The sequence below is a fragment of the Carassius auratus genome, chromosome 14 (genome assembly GCF_003368295.1).
Source record: "Carassius auratus strain Wakin chromosome 14, ASM336829v1, whole genome shotgun sequence".
NCBI classification, from domain to species: Eukaryota; Metazoa; Chordata; class Actinopteri; order Cypriniformes; family Cyprinidae; genus Carassius; species Carassius auratus.
The window spans coordinates 14,274,862-14,302,273 of record NC_039256.1 but is presented as its reverse complement, the minus strand read 5'-3'; the positions used below and the strand labels follow the sequence as shown (position 1 = coordinate 14,302,273).

Here is a 27,412-nt window from a genome sequence, read left to right as displayed (position 1 = left end):
CCACATCAATAATACATCATAAAGCACAATTCGCGCGCGCTGGGGGGTTCTAAGAGAATATTCAGACTCATTCGTCTTATATAAGCCATCGTGACAATTCAGAATCAACATGACAGGCATTTTCAAATAATTATGGTTTACATTTCAACCAAATTTAGGGCATTGGAATATGAGCAGCTGATCTGACATGTTTTACATGTCTACAAATCAAAATATGTGTGTGTATATGTGTGTGAATACATTTTAATTCGTAAACATTTTAATATCTCTCAAGATGTGTGTGTGTGTGTGTGTGTGTGTGTGTGTGTGTGTATATATATATATATATATATATATATATATATATATATATATATATATATATATATATATATATGCGCTACATGGAACATGATGATAAATTATATAAATAATCAAAATTTGTTATATTTATTATCAATTTCTTCGTACAGGTGAAAATCCAACAAAATACACTTCATGTTGAAGTGTATCATAACAGTCTTTTCTGCTACCCTGAGACGGTAATAATAATAATGATAATAATAATAATATTTAAATAATAGAGGAAGTAGTAGTAGTAGTAGTAATTATTTATAAGTTAATTTAAAATCCTGAATGTTTCCTCAAATAAAATGTATTGATTTTTAGACAGGCAATAATTCAGGCATACCTAATGAATTTAAATTGGGACCTTACCCAAAAAGTCGAGGACAATCTTGAAAGGAACTTCGCTGTAAGGAGAGGGAAAAATAGAAAGAAAAGAAGAAAAACTAAAAAGCTACTGGTAAGTTTAAGAACATTCCCTGTTTACTCTAAACTCACAACACAATCATTTGCATGATTCAAAATATGAAAAAATGTGAAAAATCAGTACTGAAATTTCCTACTTTAGACCCATTTTTATGGACTCATGGAGTTTGTTTTTGCCTTAAAAACAAGTTTTAACTTGACGATTAAGAGTAGCATTGTTACTGTCCTGGGATGTGACCAATTTATTCCATTCTGTTCACTGGTGAACCAAACATATTTCACAAATATATGATGATGTTGAAATACTCATAAAAAATAGCATTGTTACCAAGAAGGCCCTTACTAGCCCCGTTCTCTCTTCTACTACTACTAAAAGTGATATTTGTATATAATGTTCAAAACCCCTTTCATAACAGATGGAAAACTTTGATATTTAATCTTTGATAAAAGTGGGAAACACTGATGATCTGCAAATGAAAAGAGATTATTAATGGATCTATATATTTAATTCTTTGACCTCTGATGGTAAGCAGTAAGGAGATGCCATGATATACTGTGAAAGAGTCCCAGCTAAAGGTGTTCGTATATTCTTACACTAACTAGCCACAATAAATGGGATCATGTGACAATTTGCCATTTAGGATGCTGTATCTCTGCATTGTTAAGTCAGTGGAAAAGCAATGTTGTTGAAATGTCACTAACTAAATAAAATCTAGTGATTGGAAGGTGTCAGTTTTTGATGAAGCCATACATTAGATTTTATTGGGCAGGTCTCTCCTGTTTGGGTAATTTGCATTTTGCTTCAGAGCATAAAAATGAACCAGTGAAACACCCACACTGTCATCCCGATGTTCATCCAAGGAGAAACTGGAAAAGAAAGAAAGAGAGGAAAAAAGAAAAAACATGGCATTCACCTGAGCTAATGATACTTCAGGGACCTGAGGGTGGGTTTATGGGCTCTGCTTGTGAGAGAAAATGAAAATTGTGCGATCAGGACCACTACAACAGCAGACCCCCAGACACTGTCAATCTTAATCATTTATTCATTAGACTTCCACCCTCTTCCTCGGCTATCCCTTCATCCCATGGGATTCGGTGGAGGCAGGTTGGGGGCGGGTGGGACATCCCGGCTCGACAGCAGGAGGAATCCTGAAGGAGTGTCTGTGTTGGAAATGTCACAGGAAGGTAGTGTCCTTTACAGAAATGGGGGATGAGAGGAGACAAAACTGAGGTGTTTTTTTTTTTTTTGGGAGGGTGAGAATGGAAGAAAGGTGTTATAGAGCTTAAACAGATGGAAATTATTGTACCATGGGTGGATGGATAGACAGATTGGAAGAGAGATGTGAAATGAGCAGTTAGAAATGAATTTGAAAATAATAAGGCAGGAGTGTTCAAAAAATTAATGTTCTGTCAATTGTTTATTCACCCTGAAACCCTTTCTTAACCATAACCATAAGTAACCTTTATTTTTGTCTGTGGAACACTTTTAATAAATTAAATAAGAAAATAGCTTTGCGTACACAGTGGATTGAAATTTTACATTTGACTAACAATATTCTGCTCCACCAAAGTGCTTGAATATCTTTCACTTCTGCATCATTCAGATTATAAAAATGGCTTTAAATATGAACAATTAAACAGCATTGGTTGTGGTTTGGTTCCTCATCATATGGCTTCAGAAGTCTTGGAAAATAGTACTACAGAGGACATTAATGTTTGTAAGTTTTTTATTTATTTTTTCTTAATTTTGCACTAAAATGACTAAAAACACATGCACAGAAAATCAGTTGTGATTAAAAATATTTATGCCTAAATTGAATATTTATCCATTTGACCCACAAATGAAATTTCCACCCATTTGTATTTTAACATCAGCAAACAAATAATTTAACAGGATGCATATTTGTAAGGTATTTTAATATTAACTAGTTGAATCTATTTGATTTTATTTCAATAATCATTTTCAATAAAAATAGCAAGCCGTATTGCGTTGTATGAGACTGAAACTAATTGGATTTATTAATTTAAAAAATATATAAACCTGGTTGTGTATGCTTAAAACAGTTTAATACTATCAAAGAGAAATCACACCTGTATCGCTTATGCATGGCTGGCAAATATGCATCACCTTAAATTAATGTAAAAATTTAATCCAAATGGATGATATCCAATTAAAAAAAACAGAAAATGTTAAATTTAGACCTAAATATTTAGCAGTTGTTCAAATTTACAGAAGACTAATAAATGCTGTATAATTAGTGTTTATTGTTAGTTCATTTTAACTAATGTAGTGTATCACATGCAACCTTACTGTGTCACCAAAATAAATATTTAATTAATTTATTTTCATATGAGCTATTCCTTTAAAGAAAATTAATATATGGTCTGTGGGTTCGGTGAAGGATGTACAGTATGATGGATGGAGCGTGTGATGGACAGAAATGAATGATGGATGGACAGGGGTAGAAAATCGAGTGTGACAGAGATGGGAGACGCGGGCAGAGGAGGGAGAGACTGGCCTCAGGGATACTTAGCAAGCAGAGACAGTAAGAGCCGGGGACAGCATGGACAGGATCTGATTGGTCATTTGTGAGTTTTCAGTCCACGGATGAGAATGAAAGAGATGCAGCTGGTTTCCCAGAGGCCTCTCCTGAACCCTGGTCCACTGCTCCCAATGGACCGTTTTCTCACCACAAAACACACACTGGCTGGAGGCCAGCAGGACTGTCCAAACAGAAACACGCATGGACAGAAGGAGCCTGTGAGATAGCAGGGTGAATGTAAAGACTTCTGGTGGAGTTCAGAGAACTGGTTAGTGTAGCTTGGGGAAGGGGGAGGAGCTGAAGTGTAGGTGCAAGGCATTATGGGTACACTCCATGGGGACGGCCAGGTGAGGAAGGCAGTTAAAAGAAACTGAGTCAGCAGGAGAGAAGGAATGGGGAGGTACAAAATGGATAGAATGAATGATTTGCTGCTCAAGAAACATTATTATGAATGTTAAAAACAGTTGCTGTTTAATATTTTTTGTGAAAACTGATACTATATATATATATATATATATATATATATATATATATATATATATATATATATATACACACACACAACCGTCATTACACTGTTATCAGTTACAGTTACTGAGAAAAAAAAAAGTGTAATTAAATTACAGTTACTTATGAAAGTGTTAACAATTACAAAGGGGGTTACATGTGAATATTGAGATAATAATACTGAATACCGATAATATGAGACACCAATGTTTCAGGGGGTTAGGACACAAAATAGTACACATGCTTATTCTATAATTGTTATATTTCCTATTTGGGTTAATGTATTTGCTTTATTTTAAGATTAACTGTTTTTTTTCCATAGCATTTTTAGATATCATAGCTATGCAAAGATTCGAATTCAAAAACAGCATCATAGCTTTTAAAATATATCTCATGATTTTCGATGATCAGAATGATTTAAATCAGAATTATTTCAAATCAAGTCTAATTTTGTGATGGCTGTGTTTAAAAATATATATATAATCTTAATTGAGGTTATGGCTGTAATCAGTTTTTAAATATGACTGTAAGGATAACCATGCCTGGTTTAAATGTTTCAAAATGATTAACAGTTGAAAATATTAGAAATTTAGAAAAGTATTCAAAAAGTAATTAAATGTAATAAGTTACATTACTTTAAAAAAGGAATTGAAATAGTAACACTACTTATAATGTATTATACAGAGTAACTTGTGACCTGTAACCTATTACTTTTCCAAAGTAACTTTCACAACACTGCACATTCCAATATCATAAAATGATGATCGATAAAAAGGCTGTTTGAAAGCAGTTAATTATGCTTAGTTCATTTGCTTTTGACATTTTAGTTGTTATTATTCATTATATTCTGACACATCTAATCTCGTTTTTTATAACAGAGCAAGGTTAAATATCATGCACATTTGCTCACCATAACAACAGATGATCAGTTTCCTAAATCTTGGGCAGAGGAATTGCAGAATTGAAGGGAGAGGAGGATACGGGAGATGTTGAGATGCTGAAGGAGAACAGTTGCCGGGGTGTGCTGGCATTTTGGCTGGTTCATGGAGTGAAGGTTTTGGTTCAGCTGTACAGTGTCAGCCCAGTGAACAGGAACCAGTCATCCCTTGACATTTGAAAAGCCTGACAAGACCATAATATCTGCAGCACTGCAAAGAATGGGTGGGTGGATGGGTTTTGTGTGTGTGTGTGTGTATGTGTGTGTGCGTGCGTGCATGATATAGTCTAATGCAAGATATCCATCTACACAAACTGTTAAAGTCAAGACGATGTGTACTTTATCTGAAGAAAACAGAGGCGCTTAAATCTCAAGGCCATCATGGTTTTATTGTCCATTTGCTTTGAAAAGTAACAGCACACCGAATATTCCACATGATTTCATTTGAAAAAGCTTCTAACCCTTAAAGTATCGACAATAGTTAATAGTGCCTTAGCAAGCAAGCAGCCATTAAGTATGACAAATCTGCTCGTTGTCCCGTTACGTCTAAAGGTATTTAAGGCTATTTATTTCATTAAACACAAGTTTTGGATGAGAAATTTAGCATGTGATGGGTTTAAACACCTCCTTGACGTCTGTTGACAGAAATGTCATACTTAAATGTCAGAGTGTTTAGCCGTAATAGAGCGAAGCGACCAAACAAAGGGCTTGAGCGTTTATCTCGCCGCCACTGCTGCAATCTCTACACTTTCATTAGGCAAATACAATACCATCTGATCACTCTCTGTTCTGCTTTGTTACATTTCCTTCTGTGTAAGTGTGAGCTCGAGATGCCACTAATGCCTCTGTGCACATGTGTGCACCACCCTGACTGCTGACTATGCTAAAACAAAAGAAAGATACAGCAAAAATGTGAATTATACTACTGTACTTCTATGGCGTTTTGTCAGTGTGTATGTCTGCTGCAATGTTTCATGAGCCCATTGTTGCCACCCTTTATTTGCATATGCTGTCTGACTGTCTGTGTTTGTTTGCTGCAGTGATCAATAGAATATATATTATATATATGTATAGATATATAAATTTCGATTCAAAAGTTTGATAATAACTATTAATAATATTAAAAATATTGTAATAATATTTCACAATATCTGTTTTGATTAAATAATGCAGCCTTGGTGAGCATAAGATAATTCTTTCAAAAACAAAAAAAATCTTACTGACCATACATATGTGAACAGCTACAGTATGTATAAAAAAAAATTCTTATCATTTAAATTCTAATTTGCTTTTAACAGGTAATAGCTGAAAGCATGCATGCACATTCTATAATGCACCTAATTTACATAGAAAGGTGTGTTCGGCTCAAAAGAACAATGGCTTAATTTAAATACAAAAAGTACTGATATTTTTGTACATTTAGTGCTCTGTTAAACTGGCGCAACTGATCTCGGCCACAGACATGTTTACAGTTCATGTGCAATGCCCATGTGTGCATGTGACAGCGAAAGCAAAAGCACGTTGGTTTTCACATTATGACATTTACACAGTATTGCGGCATGCTGTTGTGCTGTCACAAAACACAAAGCACATAAAGATGTCAGATTCCAGCTGTCATGTGGAAAATTGACAAGAACAACAACAGAAAACCCAGTGGGAAGCAGAAATAAAAATAATGTTCATGTGACTCCCAATGCCGACCAGACGGCGGGACGCAATTATGGCTGTCCAGTAATGAGCTAGTCAGCACGAGTTAACATCAAGAGGGACAAGAAGCAAATCTGACATGCAGACTTATCTAATTACAGCACAATCCTGATGTGTGAGAGAGAAAGATGGTTTGATGGTTGAAGGTTTATTTGGTCATTAACGCCCATTATCACACACACAGATGCACACACTCATTATGAGTTGAATTGATATTACAGTGCTAGTCCAGGTTATGAAATAATGCAATTAGCAGCTCTTGCAAAAGCAAGCATCACTATCACCCCAGTCATATCTCGAGAACCGCAGGTGGACACTTCTGACTTGAGCCAGAAAAAGGAGTTGTGAAAAAATTCTGAACTGAAGAATTGGTTCAATTTGAATTCATGAGTTGGACTTGAATTTGAATTAAATTGGCTACACCCCACAGGAATTTGAACTGGAATGACAGGAAGAGGAATTTACTGAGCAGCAGTGCAAAGAAATGCAATGCAGATAATGCATTCTGTGAAATGAAGTGTTCTTTTATACCCTGATGGTGGAAAAAATTATGCTAAATCTGACCAGTCAGACTGAAAATAATTTCTTGAATTGCGATTTGAATAGGATTCCCAAAAACATACGAATGTAACTTGAAACGGATTTGCACAAATTGTATTTCATGTAGTTTGTTGCCGTTCAAACTATCTAAATATGATCAGATTCTGGTTTTGTACAAAAATCGGATTTGGGCTGACAGTTTGAACGAGACTCTACAACAAACAACGGGTAGGGACTATAAAAAGCTTCTTCCTTGGTTTGTGACATCACAAACCCAAAAATATACATAAACGGGAAAATGCAGCATGGGGGGGGGGGGGGGGGGCATGTTGCACATGCAACTACCCGAAATGGTAATGGTCGTGACGTATCCGGACAAGATGCACTAGGTGGTTAGTGTATTTCAACACACTGAGGCTACTAACCAATCTGAGCCCAGTGCTTATTTCTGAGGGAGGAGCTTCATAGAACTAGAAAGTCAACAAACCTTTTTAGGAGAATGTAAAATATGTGGAAAATAATGTGATTTTAAAAAACAAAAACAAAGCATGAACACATTAAAGTGCACCCCATAAACACAACAAAGCATTTATGAATAGCTGATTGGCCACCCTTTTAAAATATAATTGCCCTTACATTTTTATATGTGGCACTCCTATAGCATTTATTAGACTGTTTTTTTCTATCAATCTATCTATCTATCTATCTATCTATCTATCTATCTATCTATCTATATAAAAAAAAAAAAAAAATATATATATATATATATATATATATATATATATATATATATATATATATATATAAATAAAAAAATAAAGTTCAAGCATCAAGGCTTTTGGAAATCCAAAATAATCTCAATTCAAATTCTATTCAAATTCAGGTATTCTTGAGTTTATTTCTGAATGGTGAACAACCTGGCAAGGCCCCAGCACTGTAGCAGCAACTTTTGCACAAGTGAGCACCATTCACAATCTCTTCAGAAAACATAAAGATGTAGTTAGTTTATATAAAATTCAAAATAAATAGTTTTACTCCGCAAGGACTTGCTAAACTGATCAAAGGTGATAGTTTATATTCTATATTTTAAAAAATGCAGTTCTTTTGAACTGTTTTCAACATTGATTAGAATAAGAAATATTTCTTTAGCAGCAAATCAGCATATTAGAATTATTTCTGAAGGATCACACTAAAGACTGGAGTAATGATGCTGAAATTTCAACTTTGACATCACATACATACAGTAAATATGTATTTAAATGTTTTGACTTGTAGATAAAGCAGCAACCAATGAGTGTGTGCATGCAGAAATCAGCACAGTCCCCTAAAACCAGTGCATGAGAAAGTGATGAAGATTTGTTCTGTTCACTCAGAGAGAGAACTGAGGTTCCAGACTGGAACAATGACATCAACTCTAGTTCTCATGAAACTGCAGAGTAATACAAGCATACACAGAGAGAAACAACAGAGAGAGGGAGAGCAAACAGAAAGAAAGACAGAGGGAGAGATTAACTGGTGAATGTTGACCTTGCCAGCTGGTGGTTGAAGGAGCTACTTACACACACACACACACACCCGGATATAGCTCTCTGGAGTGCACGAGCTGTCAGGTTGGCACTATGATGCAGTGGAGGAGGGGCCATATAGGGTGTGAGTTTATACCAATCCCTAAACATCCTCTCCATCACAAACAATCCACATGCTTACCCAAAATCCCACAGGCTGGATGCATCACTGTTTACAACTGGCTTGGCATGGGCCATTACAGGCCTAAACCACATCTGATCTCTGACCTCCATACGGTCAGTCCAGACTTAGCAACAGATCTCACACTCCCAACAAATCTGCTTCAAACATTTGCTTGGTCTTCATCCAGACAGGCAAGATGCACACTGTAAAAAATTGTTTCATCATTATAACAACAACATCTGTTTTTAACTGTTTAATTTGTTACAATAATTAGTTTTTTTTTGTATACAATATTCAAGTATTTTTAAAGTGCCAACATTGCACTGAGCTTAAGTAACTTTGACATCACTTTGACTTTTAGTTTAAATAGGTTAATCAAATATTTTAAAATTATTTAAATAATTTAATTTTAAATTGTTTATTCATTCATTTATAATATACACATATACATATTTAATCATATATATCCTAGTTTAATGAAAACTAAAGTATTTTTAACAGTATGACAGTATGAAAAACTGAATTATAAAGAAAATAAATTCTCAGTTCGTTTTTCATAGAGACTGTTTTGCATACAGTGATTGCCACTGTAACAACACACATTATAGACTTGGGTATCATTGTTAGATATTGAAAAGATGCAAAAACAAACATCTGTTCAATATTTCTGATAAGAGAAATGTGTTTAGTTCACATCTAAAGACAAGCTTGGTATCACACACAGATCTCAAAATAATCTGTTTTACATGAATCTGACCATCTAAACAAACAACCTCTGCCAGTTCATAAATCTTTTTATTTATTTATTTATTTTTTATGTCGTTTATGTTTTCTGCCTATCTGTAATAATGTACAGTTAGGAAGAAAAAATAATAATTTGCTCGATTAGAAACTAACACCAAATGCACCACAAGGGGGCGTTGTTCAATAGTGAATTACATTACGGCCATATAAACTGTAACTGTATATCGCTACAACTATAAATTATTGATAGGGTGGGAATACTATTGCAACTAATCATAAATTGCCCTACATTTCACATTTGCATTTTAATCGAATTACTATTTAGTAATTAACTTAACACTTTCACCCATTGTCAATTATTTACTACAGAAAGCAATCTGAGATTATGTGCTTTTTGACAATGGTGAAGGTCCATTGTTGGATTCAAACCTCAAATCTTGTAGTTGTCAGCCCAGATGTTTAACTCCTACACTAAGCCATTTAAATCTGAATTTAGACAGATGATATATTTCCACTGATATGAACCCTGATAAGGATTTGACCCAGAAACCACCCTCTGCCACATTGTCACATGTTTATGTTGTCACAGGTCAGGCCAGTCCTCAATTTGAGCCAAAGATGAATAGATGGAAAGCAATGAACTCTCGCTGACTGTGGGAAAATACCAGTTAGACAGAAATTAAACCTACATGAAACTGAAACAATCTGGGTCTGGGTGCCTTGCCAAATACGGTAACAAGTAATGTTGACTTTAATGATTCAAACGGACCACATTTTCTGAACGTCTTCCATGCCTGCATTTCTTCTTACCCCTGAGCAGCAGTTTTGCAGCAATATCACCTGCTGTATCATTACACAGGCTATCTGTGAACTGTTGTTGTACAGATAGGGTTTATAACTGCTCAACCAGCACCAGTGTTAATTCCACATCAGTCTAGAGCCTAAAAAACACAGAGGCACATCACTGTTGTTTCAAACAAACTGCAGCAGTTCATTATGCCTTCAATTGTTTCATTAATGCATAGGTCAGTGTCACAAATAATTACAACAGCAACATCTGCTTTTATGTGTTTAATTGTTAAAATAATTTATCTTTTATGCAATTTTATTAAGGTTCAGAGTTTCAATTTTAAACAACTTTTTTAAAAGTATATTTACAATAGCAATAAATTGCAGCTTAAATAGTCAAGTAACTTTGACATCACTTGGATTTTACTAATTTAAATTTGTTTATTATTTAAAATATTTTATTATATCTTATTAAATATTTAATTATTAAAACATATTACATCTTTTTAAAATGTTTTTGTTTTTATTGTATATTCATTAGTATATAATGAAATATTTAATCATATATTTCCTAGTTTAATTAAAATAATTTAATTCTAAACAAAATCAATTAAAATAATGTTCACAAACTTTAAGTCCAAGTTTTATATATATATATATATATATATATATATATATATATATATATATATATATATATATATATATCAATATAATCAAAAGCAATAAAAGATAAGAACATATTTTTAAAAGGAATGTTTTGGTATCCTGATTCCTGACACAATTTTCATGATAATCATGTACATTTTTAATACCGTAATGAATCTCGATTATTATTATTTTTTATATTAATTACCAAAATCATTTGCAGTAATTATTCCCATTGGTGATACTCATTAGATTCACATTAGCATGTTTAAACTGCAGTAAAAAATAAAATAATGCAATTTAATGTTGTTGTTTTTTATCTACATCAGCATACATTAAAAGCAGTACAACAAATACTCACAGTGTAAATATTTAAATTGATATAAAATATTTAATTGTTATTAAAATTACAGTGCAGATGAATGTTTTCCATTATAGTTACATATTTAAAGAAAACACTGCTTACTTGTAATAGAATTATTATTATTATTATTATTATATAAAAAGCAAAATATAATATTTTCTTAATTAATTTTTATTTTGGAATGAATGGCCTTGAAAGGTTTTGTGAGATTATTTTTCTTAAAATAAAGAGTTGCAAGGTCACTATGTTTAATTTGGCCAAAAAAAAAAAAAAACATTTACATTTATGTAAATACACAGGGAAGATGCCAAAAGTGATGCAACATTTAACATTAACACTACTGGGTTCAAATTGCTGTAGAATCTCACAGGATTTCAATGCAGTGTAAGAAAAAGTTGTTAAGTTGTTCAAAGTTGTAAATACAGATATTTGGAGAATGTTGTACAAGAAACTACTATTTCACACTCATAATTCATACTTCTACTTTGTTATTATTTGTGATAATTCTGATCACAAACACAGTTCCAAAGTCCTGGAACAACAACAGACTCTATGGAAATCTTTTGTGTTTAAACATTCCTAGTCCATGGGATTGCTTTGAAAGTCAAATATGCTGTGTGTGTGTGTGTGTGTGTGTGTGTGAGTGTTTACATACACCACATGAACACTAACCTGCTCTGCGCTCCATTGTTGTCTATGCAGGCTCACATGGAGTAAACGGTACTCACATGAACCCACAAACCCATGTGCTCCATTTCAAAAAGAGTGGTGAAAGTCACATGACCGCAGGTCAGTAAACTTAATCAGAAACATTTCCTGTTTTTCAGAATGCACACACCCGCATTTCATGAGTCAAGTCATTTCAAAGGAAATTTTTAGGGAAATTTATAAAGCACGCTTGTAGGAAAACAGAATATCATGTGACCCTTATTTGAATCTTGGTGAAAATGAATTTTGTACTTGTTAAAGAGATTTCACCCAGAAATATAAAATTCTGTGATCATTTACTCACTTTTTCAAAAGAAATTGCAAAATAAACAACACTGGTACCCATTGACTTCCACTGTATGAACAAAAAACAATGAGACATTCCTCAAGATATCTTTTGTGTTCCACAGAAGGAAGACAGACACACTGGGACACACTTTACCAGATGACTCCCTTCATAGTGGGTGTGTAACATGTTTAAGTCGTGACTTTGTTAAAAAACAAAAGTCAGGTGATTGTGGAAAAGAAGGAGATTGTTTACAGAACAAATGTGATGGGCCTTTTAAATTGAATTTGAGGCTTGTGGCAAAACAGGTTCATTTCCTTGTTGAATCAACCTTGTCGTGCAAGGCTTGATGGGAAAATCACCTGTTAAGCACCATTATTTTCTAGGCCAAAATACGTAATGAAGTATTCTGTTTGCACTAAAGTTCAAAGTATATACTGTCATTGTTTCTGGTTTCCTCTTATCCATGCAGAAACATGTTTAAGCATCTGTATAGTGGAGATTCCCAACTGTACTAACTGAATAGCCTTTAATACACATTTTCACACTTCAGTTCTGCCCAGCACACACTCACAGCTCAACCCCTGTGGCTTTCACAGCTCTATTCAGTCAGAGCTCTATAGAAATGCTAATCAATGGGTTTTGTGATGTGTGGCCATCATTGTTCTCTGAATCATTTATTGCATCTCCATTGTTTTTGTCATACAAGACACCGTGATACATTTCACATATACGTGAAAAACATTTATAATTTTTTTTTTTTTTTTTTTTTTTTTTTGAGAAAGAAAATCAAATATCTAGTGTAACCAATGATTGATTATTTTGATTAAATTATTTAAAAATAGGAATTTATTTTTAGGAATTTTAGGAAAAATATTTGTAATAAAATTTAAAAAAAACTTTAAAAAACTGAATGAAAACTTTTCCAAACTCCCCACAGGAAAGAAAAATAACAACGTGAATCATTTTTCTCAGACAGCAATAAAATTGTATAGATAGTGTAGTAAATCTTAAGTGTGTCTCCAGAGCTTCAGATAAGATCTGTTTGCATTGCTGATGACAGTCAGTGTTCTAAAGCCTGTCCGTAGGGTTCAAATTAACCTTTGAAAAAAAACGTAATAGGGAAAAACAATTTTTTTTTTTGCGTCATATGCTTAATTTAAACCTGAATAGGTCTGTGTGCTTAAAGTTCAATTATGATGTCACACACAGAAGAATGTGGAATTGATGACAAGTCTGAGAGTGACCTGTCAGACAAACACACAAAGCATTTGGCTGTTGCTGATGACCTCAAAATGACAGATTTCTTTAAAAAAAAGTTTTCAAACAGACATGCATAAAATAAGATTAACCTTAAATGAAAATAAATGAATTTGAGTTATATATTTTAATACACTTTTTATATGCCAACGACGAAATGTTTGGTTTTCTTGTAGATGTTAATGGCATTTAAACTTTTTAAAACTGATTCAGTGCTTATTTTTATTAAATGACACTTATTTTCTCAAGAAATTCTTCCTTTGAATGATACTTTATCTTAAAGTCATTTTTGTCTTATAGTCCCACAACAAAACGCATAAGCACATAATTAATTGAAGTTTAATGTACTGTACCATTATCTTAATATAGTTCAGGATCTCTATAGCAAACATTAGCAAACAAACAATAAATAAATAACTTTTTAACAGAACTTTTTGATTTTGGTTAATATTACAAATGTATAAATGATCTTTTGAATTTAAGGATCATTTATTAAGTATAACTACATTAAAAAAAAATTATCTCCAAAATTACTTGCATATTTTACAAACAATTACAAATTCAATTAAATGTGACGTTTTGAAGTAGAAAGACTGAAATTGTATAAAAAAAAACATACTCCAATAATATCGGTTTCATATTTTTTTTAAATCATTACCATTTCCAATATATCAACATCAGTCTAACCTGCTGATTTGGCAATTCAAATGTAGCTGTTTTTGTTATTCCACTGAAACACAGAGAGGGAGAGGGAGGAGACAGAAGGAGAGTTGGGGTGAGGAAGTGTGAGGGAAGGAGGGAGGGAGAAAGAATGCTACAGTATGATGTCACACCAGTAGTGCACTCAAAAACAAAGGCAGCCGAGAGAAAGACAGTAGACACGCTCACACTCACACACACTCACACTCACACTGCTGCCTGCTTCACTAACACTACTCCACAGCACACTTCTCCAGCTCTGAATGTGAGTACAAGTTCACTTTTCTCTCTCTCAGCACACTTCATCAGCACTCAGCAGTCTCTTTGTCCTCATCTTTACAGCTTTTTCATTCTCTCTTTCTCTCGATCTCTCTGTATCCTCTCTCTCTCTCTCATGTGCTGAACCACTGAGACTGTTTTGGTTAGAGTTACAGCTCCTGATCTATCCAACGGCTGCTTTCTATACTGCTTTGTTTCTTATAGCTGCTCTTTTGCCAACTTCCAGAGTCTTTTGTGCCGTCTGTCTTTGTGTAAACGTCTCAGTCCCTGGCTGTCTCTATTGTCCATCCTTATCATACCCTACATAGTCTTTCTCTAAAGTGTATCATCACAGTTTCAGCATGTTATTTCAGCTGCATTTTAACGAGTTTTATGGTTAGGTTGTTAGTTTTGCTTGGATAAACTTAGTTATTGTGTTTGTCCCCTTTAACTTTAATTAAAAACCACAGATGTTTTTGAATTGATTGCTTCTTTGTTTGTTTGGACTGGCGTTGTTAGTTGTTTGGTGAAGAAACATGTCTGACCTGGTGCATGATTGGTTTTGAATTGAAAGGCTCTTTGTTTGAGAAATGTTAGTGGAGTAGGATTAATTTTCTGGCGGAGAGAAATAAAGAACAAGAGGGAGTTGGGAACTGAAATGCTGTGATCTGTGTTAACAGCAACAGGGATAGTGCTTCTGAATGAGAAACAACTAAATAAAGTGAATGAGGGAGAGAAATATAGATACTCGTTTAGCCAAGGTCAACAGAGAGAGAGGAAAAATCACACACAGAGCTCTGGAATAAAACAGACTGCTTGTCAACACAACTAAACAGCAGTCTGGATCAAACCATAAAACATCCAAACTTATAGCTGCTCAGAGGAACATTTGTCCACAGGAGAGACAATCAGAATGAGAATCACTGTAATATAACAACTGCTTCTTCTAGACAGCAATGAGAGTGTGATTATTTCAAGTGTGTCTCCTTAAAAGCTTCAGATAAGATCTTAACAGTTTCTCAAACAGTTTCTCGAGTCATTGTTCAAAAGCCTCTCCTAGGGTTCAGTTCAACCACTGAAACGGGTCATCTTTTTTTATAAATAGGCACAGTCAGACATGTTTTTACACTTGTAGTGTATATGTTAAATTTGAAATTATTGTTAAATCGTCAATACCAATAAATGGTTAGTTGCAAAATGTTCTTGTCACATGATACCAAAACCTGCATGCTACTATGTGTGTGTGTGTGTGTGTGTGTTTGTGTTTATACATTTCTTACGAAGATATTCCACATAACAAACTCTAAGAGCTTCATTAAGCTTCCTGAAAGAACAATAAAACTCTGCGCTCTTCAGAAAGAGGAAATTGGAGTGGGAAGGTTTTGTTGTTTTATGACTGAAATCAGGATTAATTAAAGCAGAGATATAAAGGAGTCGCCCATAAAGAGGGGCTGCACAAAAAAACGGCAACAGATGCTTAAATGGATCTTTTTTTTTCTTTCCCCTCCTCCTATTTCTCTCTCTCTTTCAGACTGGAATCACATGGCCAGAGTGTGGGACAGGAACGAGCTCAACAGCAGGATCTAAAATGCCAATCTGTGGAAGATAGAGGAAGCTTTTGTTTGAGGAAAGGACGATAACAATTCCAAAAAAGTAGCTGGACTTTTCAGAGAGCTTTGTTGTATACCAGCACACTTATTCTAAAGCCTACAACACACAAACAGACACAACATGCTGCAGCAAATCCTAGCTGACATGTACATCGATCCGGATGTACTAGAGGCCTTGAATGATGAACAGAAGAAGACCCTGTTCTTTAAAATGAGAGAGGAACAAGTCAGGCGCTGGAAGGAGCGGGAAGAGAAGGAGGGCAAGGAGGGGACACACAAAGAAAAGCGCCGGCAAAAGAAAGGTATGAACTCACACCCTTTCTAAAAATACAGCCACGTCTATCATTCTGCGAGCATCAATAGGAGACAAAAACTATTTACTGAACAGTCAAAAGCTTTTGTGTCTCTGACACACCAGTGTTTTTGCACATTCTAATGTGGGACATCATTATTGAAACTCACAGGCCCATTCGCTATAAATTGAGCACATAAGCATTTTTTTTCTCAGTTGACACATTTCAGTAGTTGAATTGAACCCAGTGGAGAAGCTTCTGAATAGTGATTGTAGTGCGCAGCGCAGTGAATACAGTCAGCTTCATTCACACAGCAGCAGTGCTAAATATAATAATATAGTTCTGTTAGAAGAAAGATAAATTGTGTTCACACACACTTTAGCTATTAAAGCGTGTGAAAATCACTTAACATAAGTGAAATAACTACTAGTTTCAAAAGACATGTTTTTTTTTTAAATATTAGTATTTTTCCCCTCTGAATAATACAAATAATAACCTCCCAATCTTCCTGTTTCAATTATCTGAATTACTGATGTGGGGTACATTTAGATTTTTCAATATTTTGTATAATAGTCTATACAAAGTGTTTAAAATGCAAAAACAATTCTACTGGATATTTTTATAGAAAAAAGTTAATTTCCTTGAGGCTCTGGTAATATTGAAATTTTAATTTCAACTAATATAGAGACTAATTTACATAAATGGATCTGAAAAGAATGACAACGCTTTACACTTTAAAATTTTGGGGTCAGTATTTTTTTTCTCTCTTATGCTCACAAAGGCTTCTGTGATTTGATTTAAAAAATACAGTAAAAACAGTAATAATATTGTGAAATAATGCTGAATCTTAAGCATCATTACTCCAGTCTTCAGAGTCACATGATCCTTCAGAAATCATTCTAATATGTTGATATGAAGAAACATTTCTTATTGTAAATGCTGAATTGTGCTGCTAAACAATTTTTATGAGGAAACATGATACTTTTTTAAAAGTTATATAATGAAAAGAAAGTCCAAAAGAGCTTTGTTTATTTGATGTAACATTGTAACATTATAAATGCCTTTACTGTCACTGAATATTAATATCTAGAGTAATTTACACAAACTGTCAGTACTATTTCAACCCATTTAGAGCCTGATTAAGTAAATGTACCCGTGCTGTGTGAGTGTAGCCAATCAGAGAATGATTCACTTTTACTGAATGTCTGTGCAGATCCTTTTACGCAGTTCCAGCAAACTATATGAAAGCAGCGTGTTACAAGAAACTCAAAATAAATACTTTAACACACCCTCACTGATGTAACAAGAAAATCAATACCTGTGCGAAATGTTCTAACGTCATTGCAAGGTGAGCACATATTTTTGAGGTCAAAGGAAATTAATTGACCTGAAAGTGCGAAAGAGTCACATAACAATGCCGCAGAAACATGCTGCAGCTGCAAGGGCGAAACCAGAGCCATATTACAGCTTTTCAACACTGACCTTGCAACACCACCCAATACTCATATGCAAATCACCTTTCAGTAGATTACTGTTTATCTCCATAGCATCAGCATTTGTAAGGAGTTGAGCCTTGTTTGGGATCTAACCCCTGTAATGCCGTAGGGGCCTTTCTGCTGTAAATTCCTCTAAACATTTCAGGGCTTTCTTACATTAATGCCTGAGGATGTGCTTTTCCAGAAATTTGGGCATGGAATGTTCTCAGGAAGCACAACATGCAAAAACAAAGCAACCGTAAAAGAGGCCTTTTTGGTTGCCCAAGTAACCTTTCAGTGGACAGTGCTTCAAATATTTTTTTCCTTAGTTTAAACAACATTTTAAACATCCAAAATTTGTTTTGCCTTGATTTAAAAGTTTCTTCATGATAGCATCAATGTCTTTATTTTTAAATGAAAATTCTGAAAATGTATTCACCCTTAGGCCATTCAAGATATAGATGAGTTAGTTTCTTCATCAGAACAGATTTTTAAGAACAGAAATTTAGCATTACATCACTTGCTCTGCAGTGAATGGGTGCCGCCAGAATGAGAGTTCAAACAGCTGATAAAACATCACCATAATCCACAAATAATTCTCACGACTCCTTTCCATCAGCTGAAAAGCTGCATGGTTTCATCATTAAGAAGTTTTTAACTTGAATTATTGCTTCTGGTTACAACAACAGTCCTCTATCCATAATATTGCTTATTCAAGTGAAAAAGCATATCTCATTTAAATCAGAACTGGATCAACTGAAAAACAGTCCAAAACGGTTGTAAACATACCTGTGGATTTTTTTTTTTCACTGAAGAAAGCTTTATTATGAATTATTTTGGCCAGTAGCAATGGGTTAAAGTTAAAACGCCTTAATGATGGATTTGTTTCTCACAAACACAGCTTTCCCCTTCATAAGAAGTTCAATGATGGACTGGAGCTGAGTGGATTATTTACTGATTATTGTTATGTTTTTATCAACTGTAATTCTAAGCGAGTGATGCAATGCAAAATTTCTTCAATTCTGGTCCAATGGAAAAAAAATGAAAATTATCTATACAGTGGATAACCTAAAGGTGAGTACATTTTGGGTGAACTATTCCATCAAAAATGAAAGGTCTTTAGAGGATAGACAAAAACAACCGACCCAATTGTGTTGTTTGCAAACGACAGTATCAGGAAAAAACTGAGAACAAGAGTTGTGTAACAGAGCATAAATATAAAAGGAATTTCAAAACAATCAGATGTTCTTAACCTCTATGAAAACTTAAACCCATGCTCCCTGGCTGGGGAAAAAACATTCAGTTCATGTGATGATGACGATGGAATCCAACCGAACAGGAATTGATGTTTACAACAGCATTTGCTCAAGGACGTAAATGTTCTTGTAAGTGTTCTTTCATTAGTGCTGGTATTCTCCCCCGGCTTCTGTTTCTCATCAGAAAAGCGTCAAGTCACATGAGCCACATGTAAAACAGGGCCTTTGTGAAGCATGTTTAGCTGCTGCACAAACAAGCACAAAAGAGAGCTGTGCTGTGTAAAAGTCATGCAGTTTGACTCTTATTCATTTACTTCAGTTTGACACGAACACAGTCAAATCTCTTTTGATTTTTCTCTCCACGGACACACAACTGACAGGGTTCACAGCTCATATCAATGGCAGCATTGTGAAACGCAGCTGTGTCTGTCTTTCTCTCGCTCAGCACTTTGTGGCCGGTTTCAGTCGCCTCAGCTGATACTGTGTGTCAGCTCTGCGTCACGGGAAGTTGAGATAAATACTGTTGAAATTTCTGTCTGCAGTTATTTTTGTACACAGACAAACAAAACTATGAGCTATCGCTGGAACTTTGGCCCAGAGACTCTTCTGCTGCCCACTGGAGGGAAAAATAACCAATGAGATTCCTGTAATATATAACTTGTTTTTCTTTGACAGCAATCAGATTAAATGGATAGCAAATGGAGACTTTGAGGTGTGGCCAGACTAGACATAAGCCCGGGGAATTACTATAGACACCTAATGAAAATGAGCAAACAGGATGTGATGTCACACTAGCATGACCCATCCTATTTTTCCTGGATGTGTCCTTTAAAGGTGCAAATCATTTACTAACACACATTAGTGCAGCAAATCCTCAGCCAAAGGACATAGTTATGAACTAACAATGAACAAAACTATCCAAGATCTAACAATGAACAACATTTTTGACTTTTAACAAGTTGGATAAATAGTATATCTGCATTTATGATTCCGAATGCATTATCTAATGTTAATAACATAGGCTAACATTCCTCTTGTTCTTTTTAAAGCACAACATTGTATCCCTAGTTTTTGGATGATACATATTTATTTAAAATTTCAACATTTACAATCTGCAGTACTGACAAATCAAAGCATGGAGCTTGTCTTAAACTCGTTTACATACTTTAAAGTCAAACTCAAACATCTATTATCAAATTCTGAATAAGACCAAATAATCTTAGGTGTTAATTCTCTGGTCTTCCAACAACACACTCTGGGTTCAAGTCCCAGTCACGACACTATCTGATATACTATTTTGTAGAGCTTGGCATATAAAAAATGTATTCATTGATAAGTTGGGTTACTATATAATGTGCTGCTGGCCGGATTCAGCCCTGGGCTGCTCAAGTGGGGTCATAACACTTTAAGAAACACTCCTAAAAAAAAAAAAACATTCATCACCATGCAGTTACATCACCTTTCAAACACACACACACCATGTCTTAAGCAGCACATGTGGGTAAACCATGTGACCCTGGCAACAACAAGCACTACACAAACACACAGATCTAACCATTAGAGTGGAAAAATACCTCATAAAGATGTGTGCCAGTTTTATATTATGTAACTTTTGTAGTTTCAGCAACACATACTGAACATTTCTGAGATTTCTAACAGAAACCCTAAATTCAATCCTGCATGGAAATATAGCCATTGATCTGCTTCGCTCTTAGTCGTAGTGTGGCTTCTGTCGACCTGGAGAACCGGTTCTTTACGTAACCTTTTTGCTGGAACTGAGGGGTGTTGGGTTTTCCCTTACGTACAACCAAAAGAAAAAAAAAGTAAAAGTAAAAAACAGATCAACCCCTGCTGGAACAAAGTTTCACGTTGGGAAATTCTTGACATTTTTTCCCATAATTCCATTATGGCATTATAATGTACTTTAGATTATGTAGCTGAGGTGAACTGCAATCCCCTACAATCTGCACAAAGATCCTCTTTGTCGCGACTCTTACGTAAACCCCACATATCAGTTGATCACACTTCATTTCATGCCTTCAAACATTTGGTGTAATCTGAGAAGGTTAAATCACACTGAAATAATGATGAGGGTGACTGGGAAGGATTCACAGTTTTTGTCGGCCGGTGCAAGAGTCTGTAAGGTGATAAGACAATCCTGATGAACGCTGGCATTGACATCTAGACTGGATGACATTGACACGCTTCTAAACCAGAGCAGGCGACCTACAGTTAGGATCAATTTCACTCAATGTCACAGCGCCATCTGTCTGTGAAAGAGACACATTACAGAGCGTAATATCGGGGTTCAGGGTTTAGCTGCTTACCATCTCAAAGAGGTCTGCAACCAAAAAATAATAATAATAATAATTTGCAGCAGATTATAATTTTAAAAGGCTGTCAATGGCGAAATATGGTTTATGCCAAACCTCAACCCCTTGGGCTGAGTGAAGATTTTAATAACAAGAAATTACAGACTATTCAACTACAAAAATACCCATTATTATTGTTCAGAAAGCAAGTAGGTACAAGTCTAATCATGAGCTGTTTCATCTGTTGTGCATCTTTGTCTTTGTAACTTAATTGTTTCTGGGTTGTTCATTTATGTATTGTTTCTCAGATATTGATTTTCTTGGCATGTTTATTGTTTCTCCTCAGGCCCTTGTAAAAGTGTGAGCTGGTTGCTAGGCAGTGATGGTGATGTGCATGTGTGTATTATCGGAGAATCAGATGAGCTCAGATCTCCAAAACTCATCCTGTCCGAGCTGAGAAACAAGACCAACCCTAATACTATCAACAGGTACAACTCCTTCAACAATAAAAATACATGGTAACACATTAGTGTAGGGACCAATTCTCACTATTAACTAGCTGCTTATTAGCATGCCTATTATTAACACATTGGCTGTTTATTAGTGTTTATAATATAAAGCACATATTCTGCATGACCATATTCTACATCCTTAATCCTAGCCAATACCTAAATTTAACAACTACCTTATTAGCAAATTAGGAGTTTATTGAGACTAAAGTTGTAGTGAATTGTTTTGTTAAGAATTGTACCTTAAAATAGTGTGACCAAATGCACTATGGAAGGGATTATTGTTGACTACACATTATGGACATTAAATATTGATTTAAATTTACATTTATTTAAAAAATACATATTTCATGCTTAAAAGTGACAGTGATACATTTATAATGTGTATGTTAATCATCACTACTTAAAGACTCCTAGAATATTAAAAATAAACAGTAATAAATTATATAAATAGACAAAATGTTATTTGAATTTCTGTTTTCTATATTTTGAACAAATAAATGCAGCTTTGGTGAGGATAAGAGCCTTTAAAAACCTAGAAAAAATTACCAGCCCTAAACTTTTGAATGGTAGAGTGCCTACTGCCTACTAGAACATCTTGTATAGCAATCTCACTATTCTGAAACCACAGAGCTAAATGCATTTTTCTTTGTTCACAGAGCAAAAGCAGAAACTGTAAAGAGCAGCCTGACCAGACCCAGCAGAGCACAACAAACCAGCACAGAACCAGGGATCCAGCTACTGCTCAAGGTGTGTGAGGGCACTAAATAATGTCTTAATCAAATTGAAAGAAAGAAAGAAGGTTAGTTGGGGTAGTTCGAGCACTTCTTTTTATGTTTCTGCTTTATAGATGCATTAGACATGAAGTGGCAACCCAGGACAGTTCCAAACTATCATACAAAAATGGCCATAAAGGCCCATAGGCCCAAGAAAAAGATAATTTATTACATTACAATTTTGCATTAATTAATTTAGCAGATGTTTTTAACTAAAACAAATTACAAATGATGAATACAATATGCAATTCATCTTAAGGAGGCATAGGCAGACTGGTAAGAACATTGTGAATTATATTTGCCTTCTACCTTTGGTGTTTTTATTATTATAATTGTTTTCAGGATAAGGCAATGTCTTATAACTTCTGCATGTTGGTATATAATATGAATCACATCTATGAATATAAATAAAAATTGTATGACCAAATAAGAACAAAATGGTTTTAGGAAAAAAAAAACGGTTGCACAATTTTGGGTCACTAATCAAGAGATGAGATTCTCAGGGTTGGAGGATAAAGATTAGCTTGGTATAAAAACAGACCTCAATGGAAAGTCCACTGATATAACGTGTGTGTGAGTGTGTATGTGTTTAAATGACTGTGCTTTCATGTGATTTGACATATGAATGTGCATATGTGTGAGAAGATGTATGTGTGTGACTTAAATAATAAGAGCAGCAATAATAATAAGGCGATGGGTGTATAGTTGGACAGGCCAGGCTCCCCTGAGCAGATGGTTTAGAGCCTGGGCAGAGAATTAAACGGTATCAGATGGCATCAGTGCCACGTTGCCAGAGGGAATACACACACACAAAACATACACACACACACACACACACTCTTCCACCTCTCTTTGTGTTTTTGAATTTGTCAACTCCGATTTTATAAGTGTTTACAAATAAGTTTTATTCAATCTGCCACAGAAACCAGAGGAGCTCAGCAATTCTGTGACAGTCTCAGATGAGTCCAAGCAGGACTGCGGTTCTGATCCGTCAGCCGACGACACCAGGGGCCAAACAGAAGACTCCGATTCGGGCAGCGCAGAGGAGGACACGAGCCTTTACAGATCACACATGAGCAACACAGAGACAACAGTAGCAGACAGACTCAGAGAGATTCAACTGCACAGAGCAATGAAAGAGCAGCTGTCGATCAACAACAAGACACACCCACTGGACACGCCCACACCAGACAAAGGTAAGAGCACAGAATTAGAATCTGAATTAATCCCAGGTATTCTTTCAACAACATACTACAAAACAAGAAACAATGAGAAACATTTATTTAGCATTTATTACATTTAAAAATTATTAATTTTATGTTTTATGCCTAATAGTAGCCTAATTTTTTTCAGTTTAAACATGTCTAAAGGTTGAACATATATATATATATGTGTGTGTATGTAAATTGTAGACAATTATGTAGACAAATGTAAGTTGGAATATATAGATAAAGATCTGATTGTACAAAAATCATGGATATAGGCCTATGTATAGAAGTAAATCTGAATATTTTATATATATATATATATATATATATATATATATATATATATATATATATATATATATATATATATATATATATATACACACACACACACACACAAACAAAATATTATTTATTATTTTTATATACATTTGTAATTATATAAATATTATAATATTACTTAACTTAATTTACTAATATATTGTCAGAAAGGTAAGATCACATTCCCGTTGAGGTCAAAGTAAATAGACGCAAGCGCCATCTAGTGGACAAATATAATTAGCACAGGCAGCATGTCAGGCCCGCGAGCGCCTCCTACAGGACACACCAGTCATAGAAACACTTTCCTTTGTTTACCAGCTGCGGATAAAAAATTAAAACGAGGAACTTTGCGCTGCTCTTTGCGTACTAAAACGCAGCACTGTCTTCAGACCTACACATCAACTACAACCAAACTTCTTTGTAAACCGGAAACAAACACGTGCTCAGAGGATTCAAACATATTAACGCACCTGTACCTGACTCTCAGATGTTGCTCGGGTGTTGTTTGTGTCGTCACCTCACATAATACTGCATATACATGTTAATTTATTTAATACTAAAGTGTATAAATTATGATTTACGTGTGGGTCATCGTGTGTGTGTGACTCAATCTGTGTGTGGACACGCGCGCGCTGGAGCGGGAATTTGCGCTGATCCCACGTTTCCATGGCGACAACATAACGCAGTCAGGGGTCACGGCTGCAGGGAACGGCCAGAGAAACATCAACAGGAACTGCGGCTCAACTCCTGAGAGAGACGTGACAAAACTAGATTGCTCCCATAATAATCAACACAGCTGTCTAGTAGGAATCAGAGGAGCTATCTAGTTTTGTCACATGGTACTGCTTGCGTCACTATCACGACAAATCGTCGACGTCATATGATTTTTCTTCATTGTTGAAGCGGTCTTCAGGAATAAATCGACCGAAAATCATTAATTTAAAAAAGAAAGCAGGAGACTATCAACAGCAACCGTTGACACAATGCATCTGCATTGACAAAGAACCGGCAGTTATTTATGTTCAACATGAGACAGCAGCAATTATTTTATATGTGTGTGTGTGTGTGTGTGTGTAAATTGTAGACAATTATGTAGACAAATGTAAGTTGGAATATATAGATAAAGATCTGATTGTACAAAACAGGAATATAAATCATTTATATAGGCCTATGTAGGCTATAGAAGTAAATCTGAATATCTGAATATCAAAAAAATTGAAAGTCAGTTTATATAACATTTTACAAAGACAGAATATTGTTTTAGTCAAACAGAACTTAAACCTTTAAGTGTCAGTGTCCCAAAAATGCCTTTGAGGATATTTTATTGTCAGTGTTTAGTGCTGATGTCACGTTGCACCTGGTTGGACATTTTTTTTTGTCATTATAATGGGTACGATCTTGAGTTACCGTGCCATTGCTTGCAACTTGGATATAGAGATTGCGTCACGTGAATACAAGGGAAAAACTGCAAGTAGAGGGCATAGTAAAGAGCCCCGCATCAGTGCGGAAAGAAAAAAGTGATGGCAGAGAGTCAGTCTCATGGGAAAAGTGTGAAGGGGGTGGAACTCCAGGCTTAGACCCCTCAGGGAGAGTCTAAAAATACAGTTGTCCCCGGCCTCCCCCCTGAGTCTCACTCTCCATAGCATCTGTCTCCCCTGTCTCTCTGTCTCGTTTCTACACCCCATTCCCCCTTTTACCTCAGTCACCCCTTCACCTATTCCCTGACCACCTGTCTTTACCCCGTTTAACACATTCAAATTGAGTCATCACTCTTGTAGCCTTTACCCTCTACCTTACTCTCCTGTTATTTGTACTCTCTTCGTCCTTTACTTTCTTCCTCTCACTTTTTTCTCTTCTGCCTGCTGTCGGCTGTCGCTCTCCTTACTTCTCCCTCTTGTGACCTCTAGACCTGCCTTGAGTGGGTGGAAAGGAGGATCGAGAGAGAGAGAGAGAGAGAGAGAGAGACAGCTGTGGATGTATTATAATCCCCGGCGGGCTTGTGTCAGGGGTCTAACAGCTTTTTAAAGTCAGCAGTGATTTACAGACAGTCAAAGTCTCGTAATCACGAATTTCTGCTTGATTATTTCCTTAGTGTTGACCTCTCGTGAGGTCATCGTGGCTCTAAACCAAAACTCAGTGAGCTGACTACATAAGCAGAATTTTAAGGCATCGTAGGCACGCTCCAGGCACAAAGGCTATTCCATATGGTATGCAGCATTATTATGGCAGCATCCAATGTATTTTTCACAAAGAAGGCAATTTCATAAAAAAATTGTGATAAGCTCAATGGAAAACTATATCTATAATATATCTATCTATATATATATATATATATATATATATATATATACATGCAGATGTATATAAAAATGTAGTATATTAATTTATGTATATATTTAAAAACATTTAAATGTATGTAAATTGTTTAATACAATTATTTAAAAACAATTATTAAATTTGTAAAATGTTTCCAATATACTATTTCACAATATCATTTCTAAATGTAAATAGTGAATATTATTTATACAAAACAGCTAAATCTAACACATATAAATAAATATAAAATATAAATTTTATATAAGTTAATATGCCAAATTGCCAATAGACAGCAAAACAACTCACTAGGTTTTGTTTGCATGTCTAATCGAACAATCTTCTCTTTCTCTTTAAAGGAGTGATGAAAGATAAGGATAGCGGTCTGACGTACGGCAGTCGTGTGGCTCAGCTCAGGAAGAACTTCAACACCACTAATGCCCCATGTGTCAAACCACCGATTCCCTGCAAGCCCGCTCACCTACTGGCCTCCCCCTCTGTCAGATAAAAACAACACTGCCACACTGCACAACCTGAAAAACATCCTAGTGTATCCAAAAACCTGCAAAACGAACTAAAAACATAGAAAGGCTTGCGCATACCTGAGCGTGAGAGCAGATCCAGGTGTGGACGCAGCTGGAGACGGACGTTGTACAGAAATCAAACACTTCTCATGACCCAGCTCGAGCCATCACTCTTCAGTTTTCACACTGTTTACAGAGGAACGTGGTCTCCAGAGGACTCAAAGATTTGTTTTACTGCTTTTTTATATATATAAACGTTGTTTCCTTAAGGGGAGAATGACCAAAGTTATTGTTTAATGTTTTTATAGATAATGGCTCATCTTTTTTGCTTGGTTGTAAATAACGGTGTCATATTGTATTAAATAAAACAACTTGTTTTAACTGGT

General features: G+C 35.1%; 1 protein-coding gene across 4 annotated transcripts; it reads left to right on the top strand.

Moving 5' to 3' along the window:
* The first annotated feature begins 705 nt into the window (after nucleotides 1–705).
* Nucleotides 706–27,412, top strand: LOC113113742 (SH2 domain-containing protein 4A). 4 transcript variants are annotated; one of them, XM_026280193.1, is made up of 7 exons: nucleotides 707–784; nucleotides 11,921–12,007; nucleotides 15,961–16,341; nucleotides 21,722–21,863; nucleotides 22,544–22,634; nucleotides 23,583–23,856; nucleotides 26,862–27,412. In XM_026280193.1, exons 3-7 carry the CDS (start codon nucleotides 16,161–16,163, stop codon nucleotides 27,008–27,010), a joined length of 837 nt encoding a protein of 278 aa, XP_026135978.1. In that variant the 5' UTR covers nucleotides 707–784; nucleotides 11,921–12,007; nucleotides 15,961–16,160; the 3' UTR covers nucleotides 27,011–27,412. The 4 variants fall into 4 exon arrangements, with proteins under 4 accessions (XP_026135980.1, XP_026135978.1, XP_026135979.1 ...); XM_026280195.1 differs by lacking the exon at nucleotides 11,921–12,007 and having other exon boundaries at nucleotides 706–784; XM_026280194.1 differs by lacking the exons at nucleotides 707–784; nucleotides 11,921–12,007 and adding an exon at nucleotides 12,358–12,390.

Coding starts and splice junctions, on each gene's coding strand:
- LOC113113742 (XM_026280195.1), top strand. CDS start 16,161: ATGCTGCAGCAAATCCTAGCTGACATGTACATCGATCCGGATGTACTA. Junction 16,342..21,721: donor AAAGCGCCGGCAAAAGAAAG/GTATGAACTCAC, acceptor GTTTCTCCTCAG/GCCCTTGTAAAAGTGTGAGC. Junction 23,857..26,861: donor CACGCCCACACCAGACAAAG/GTAAGAGCACAG, acceptor TTCTCTTTAAAG/GAGTGATGAAAGATAAGGAT.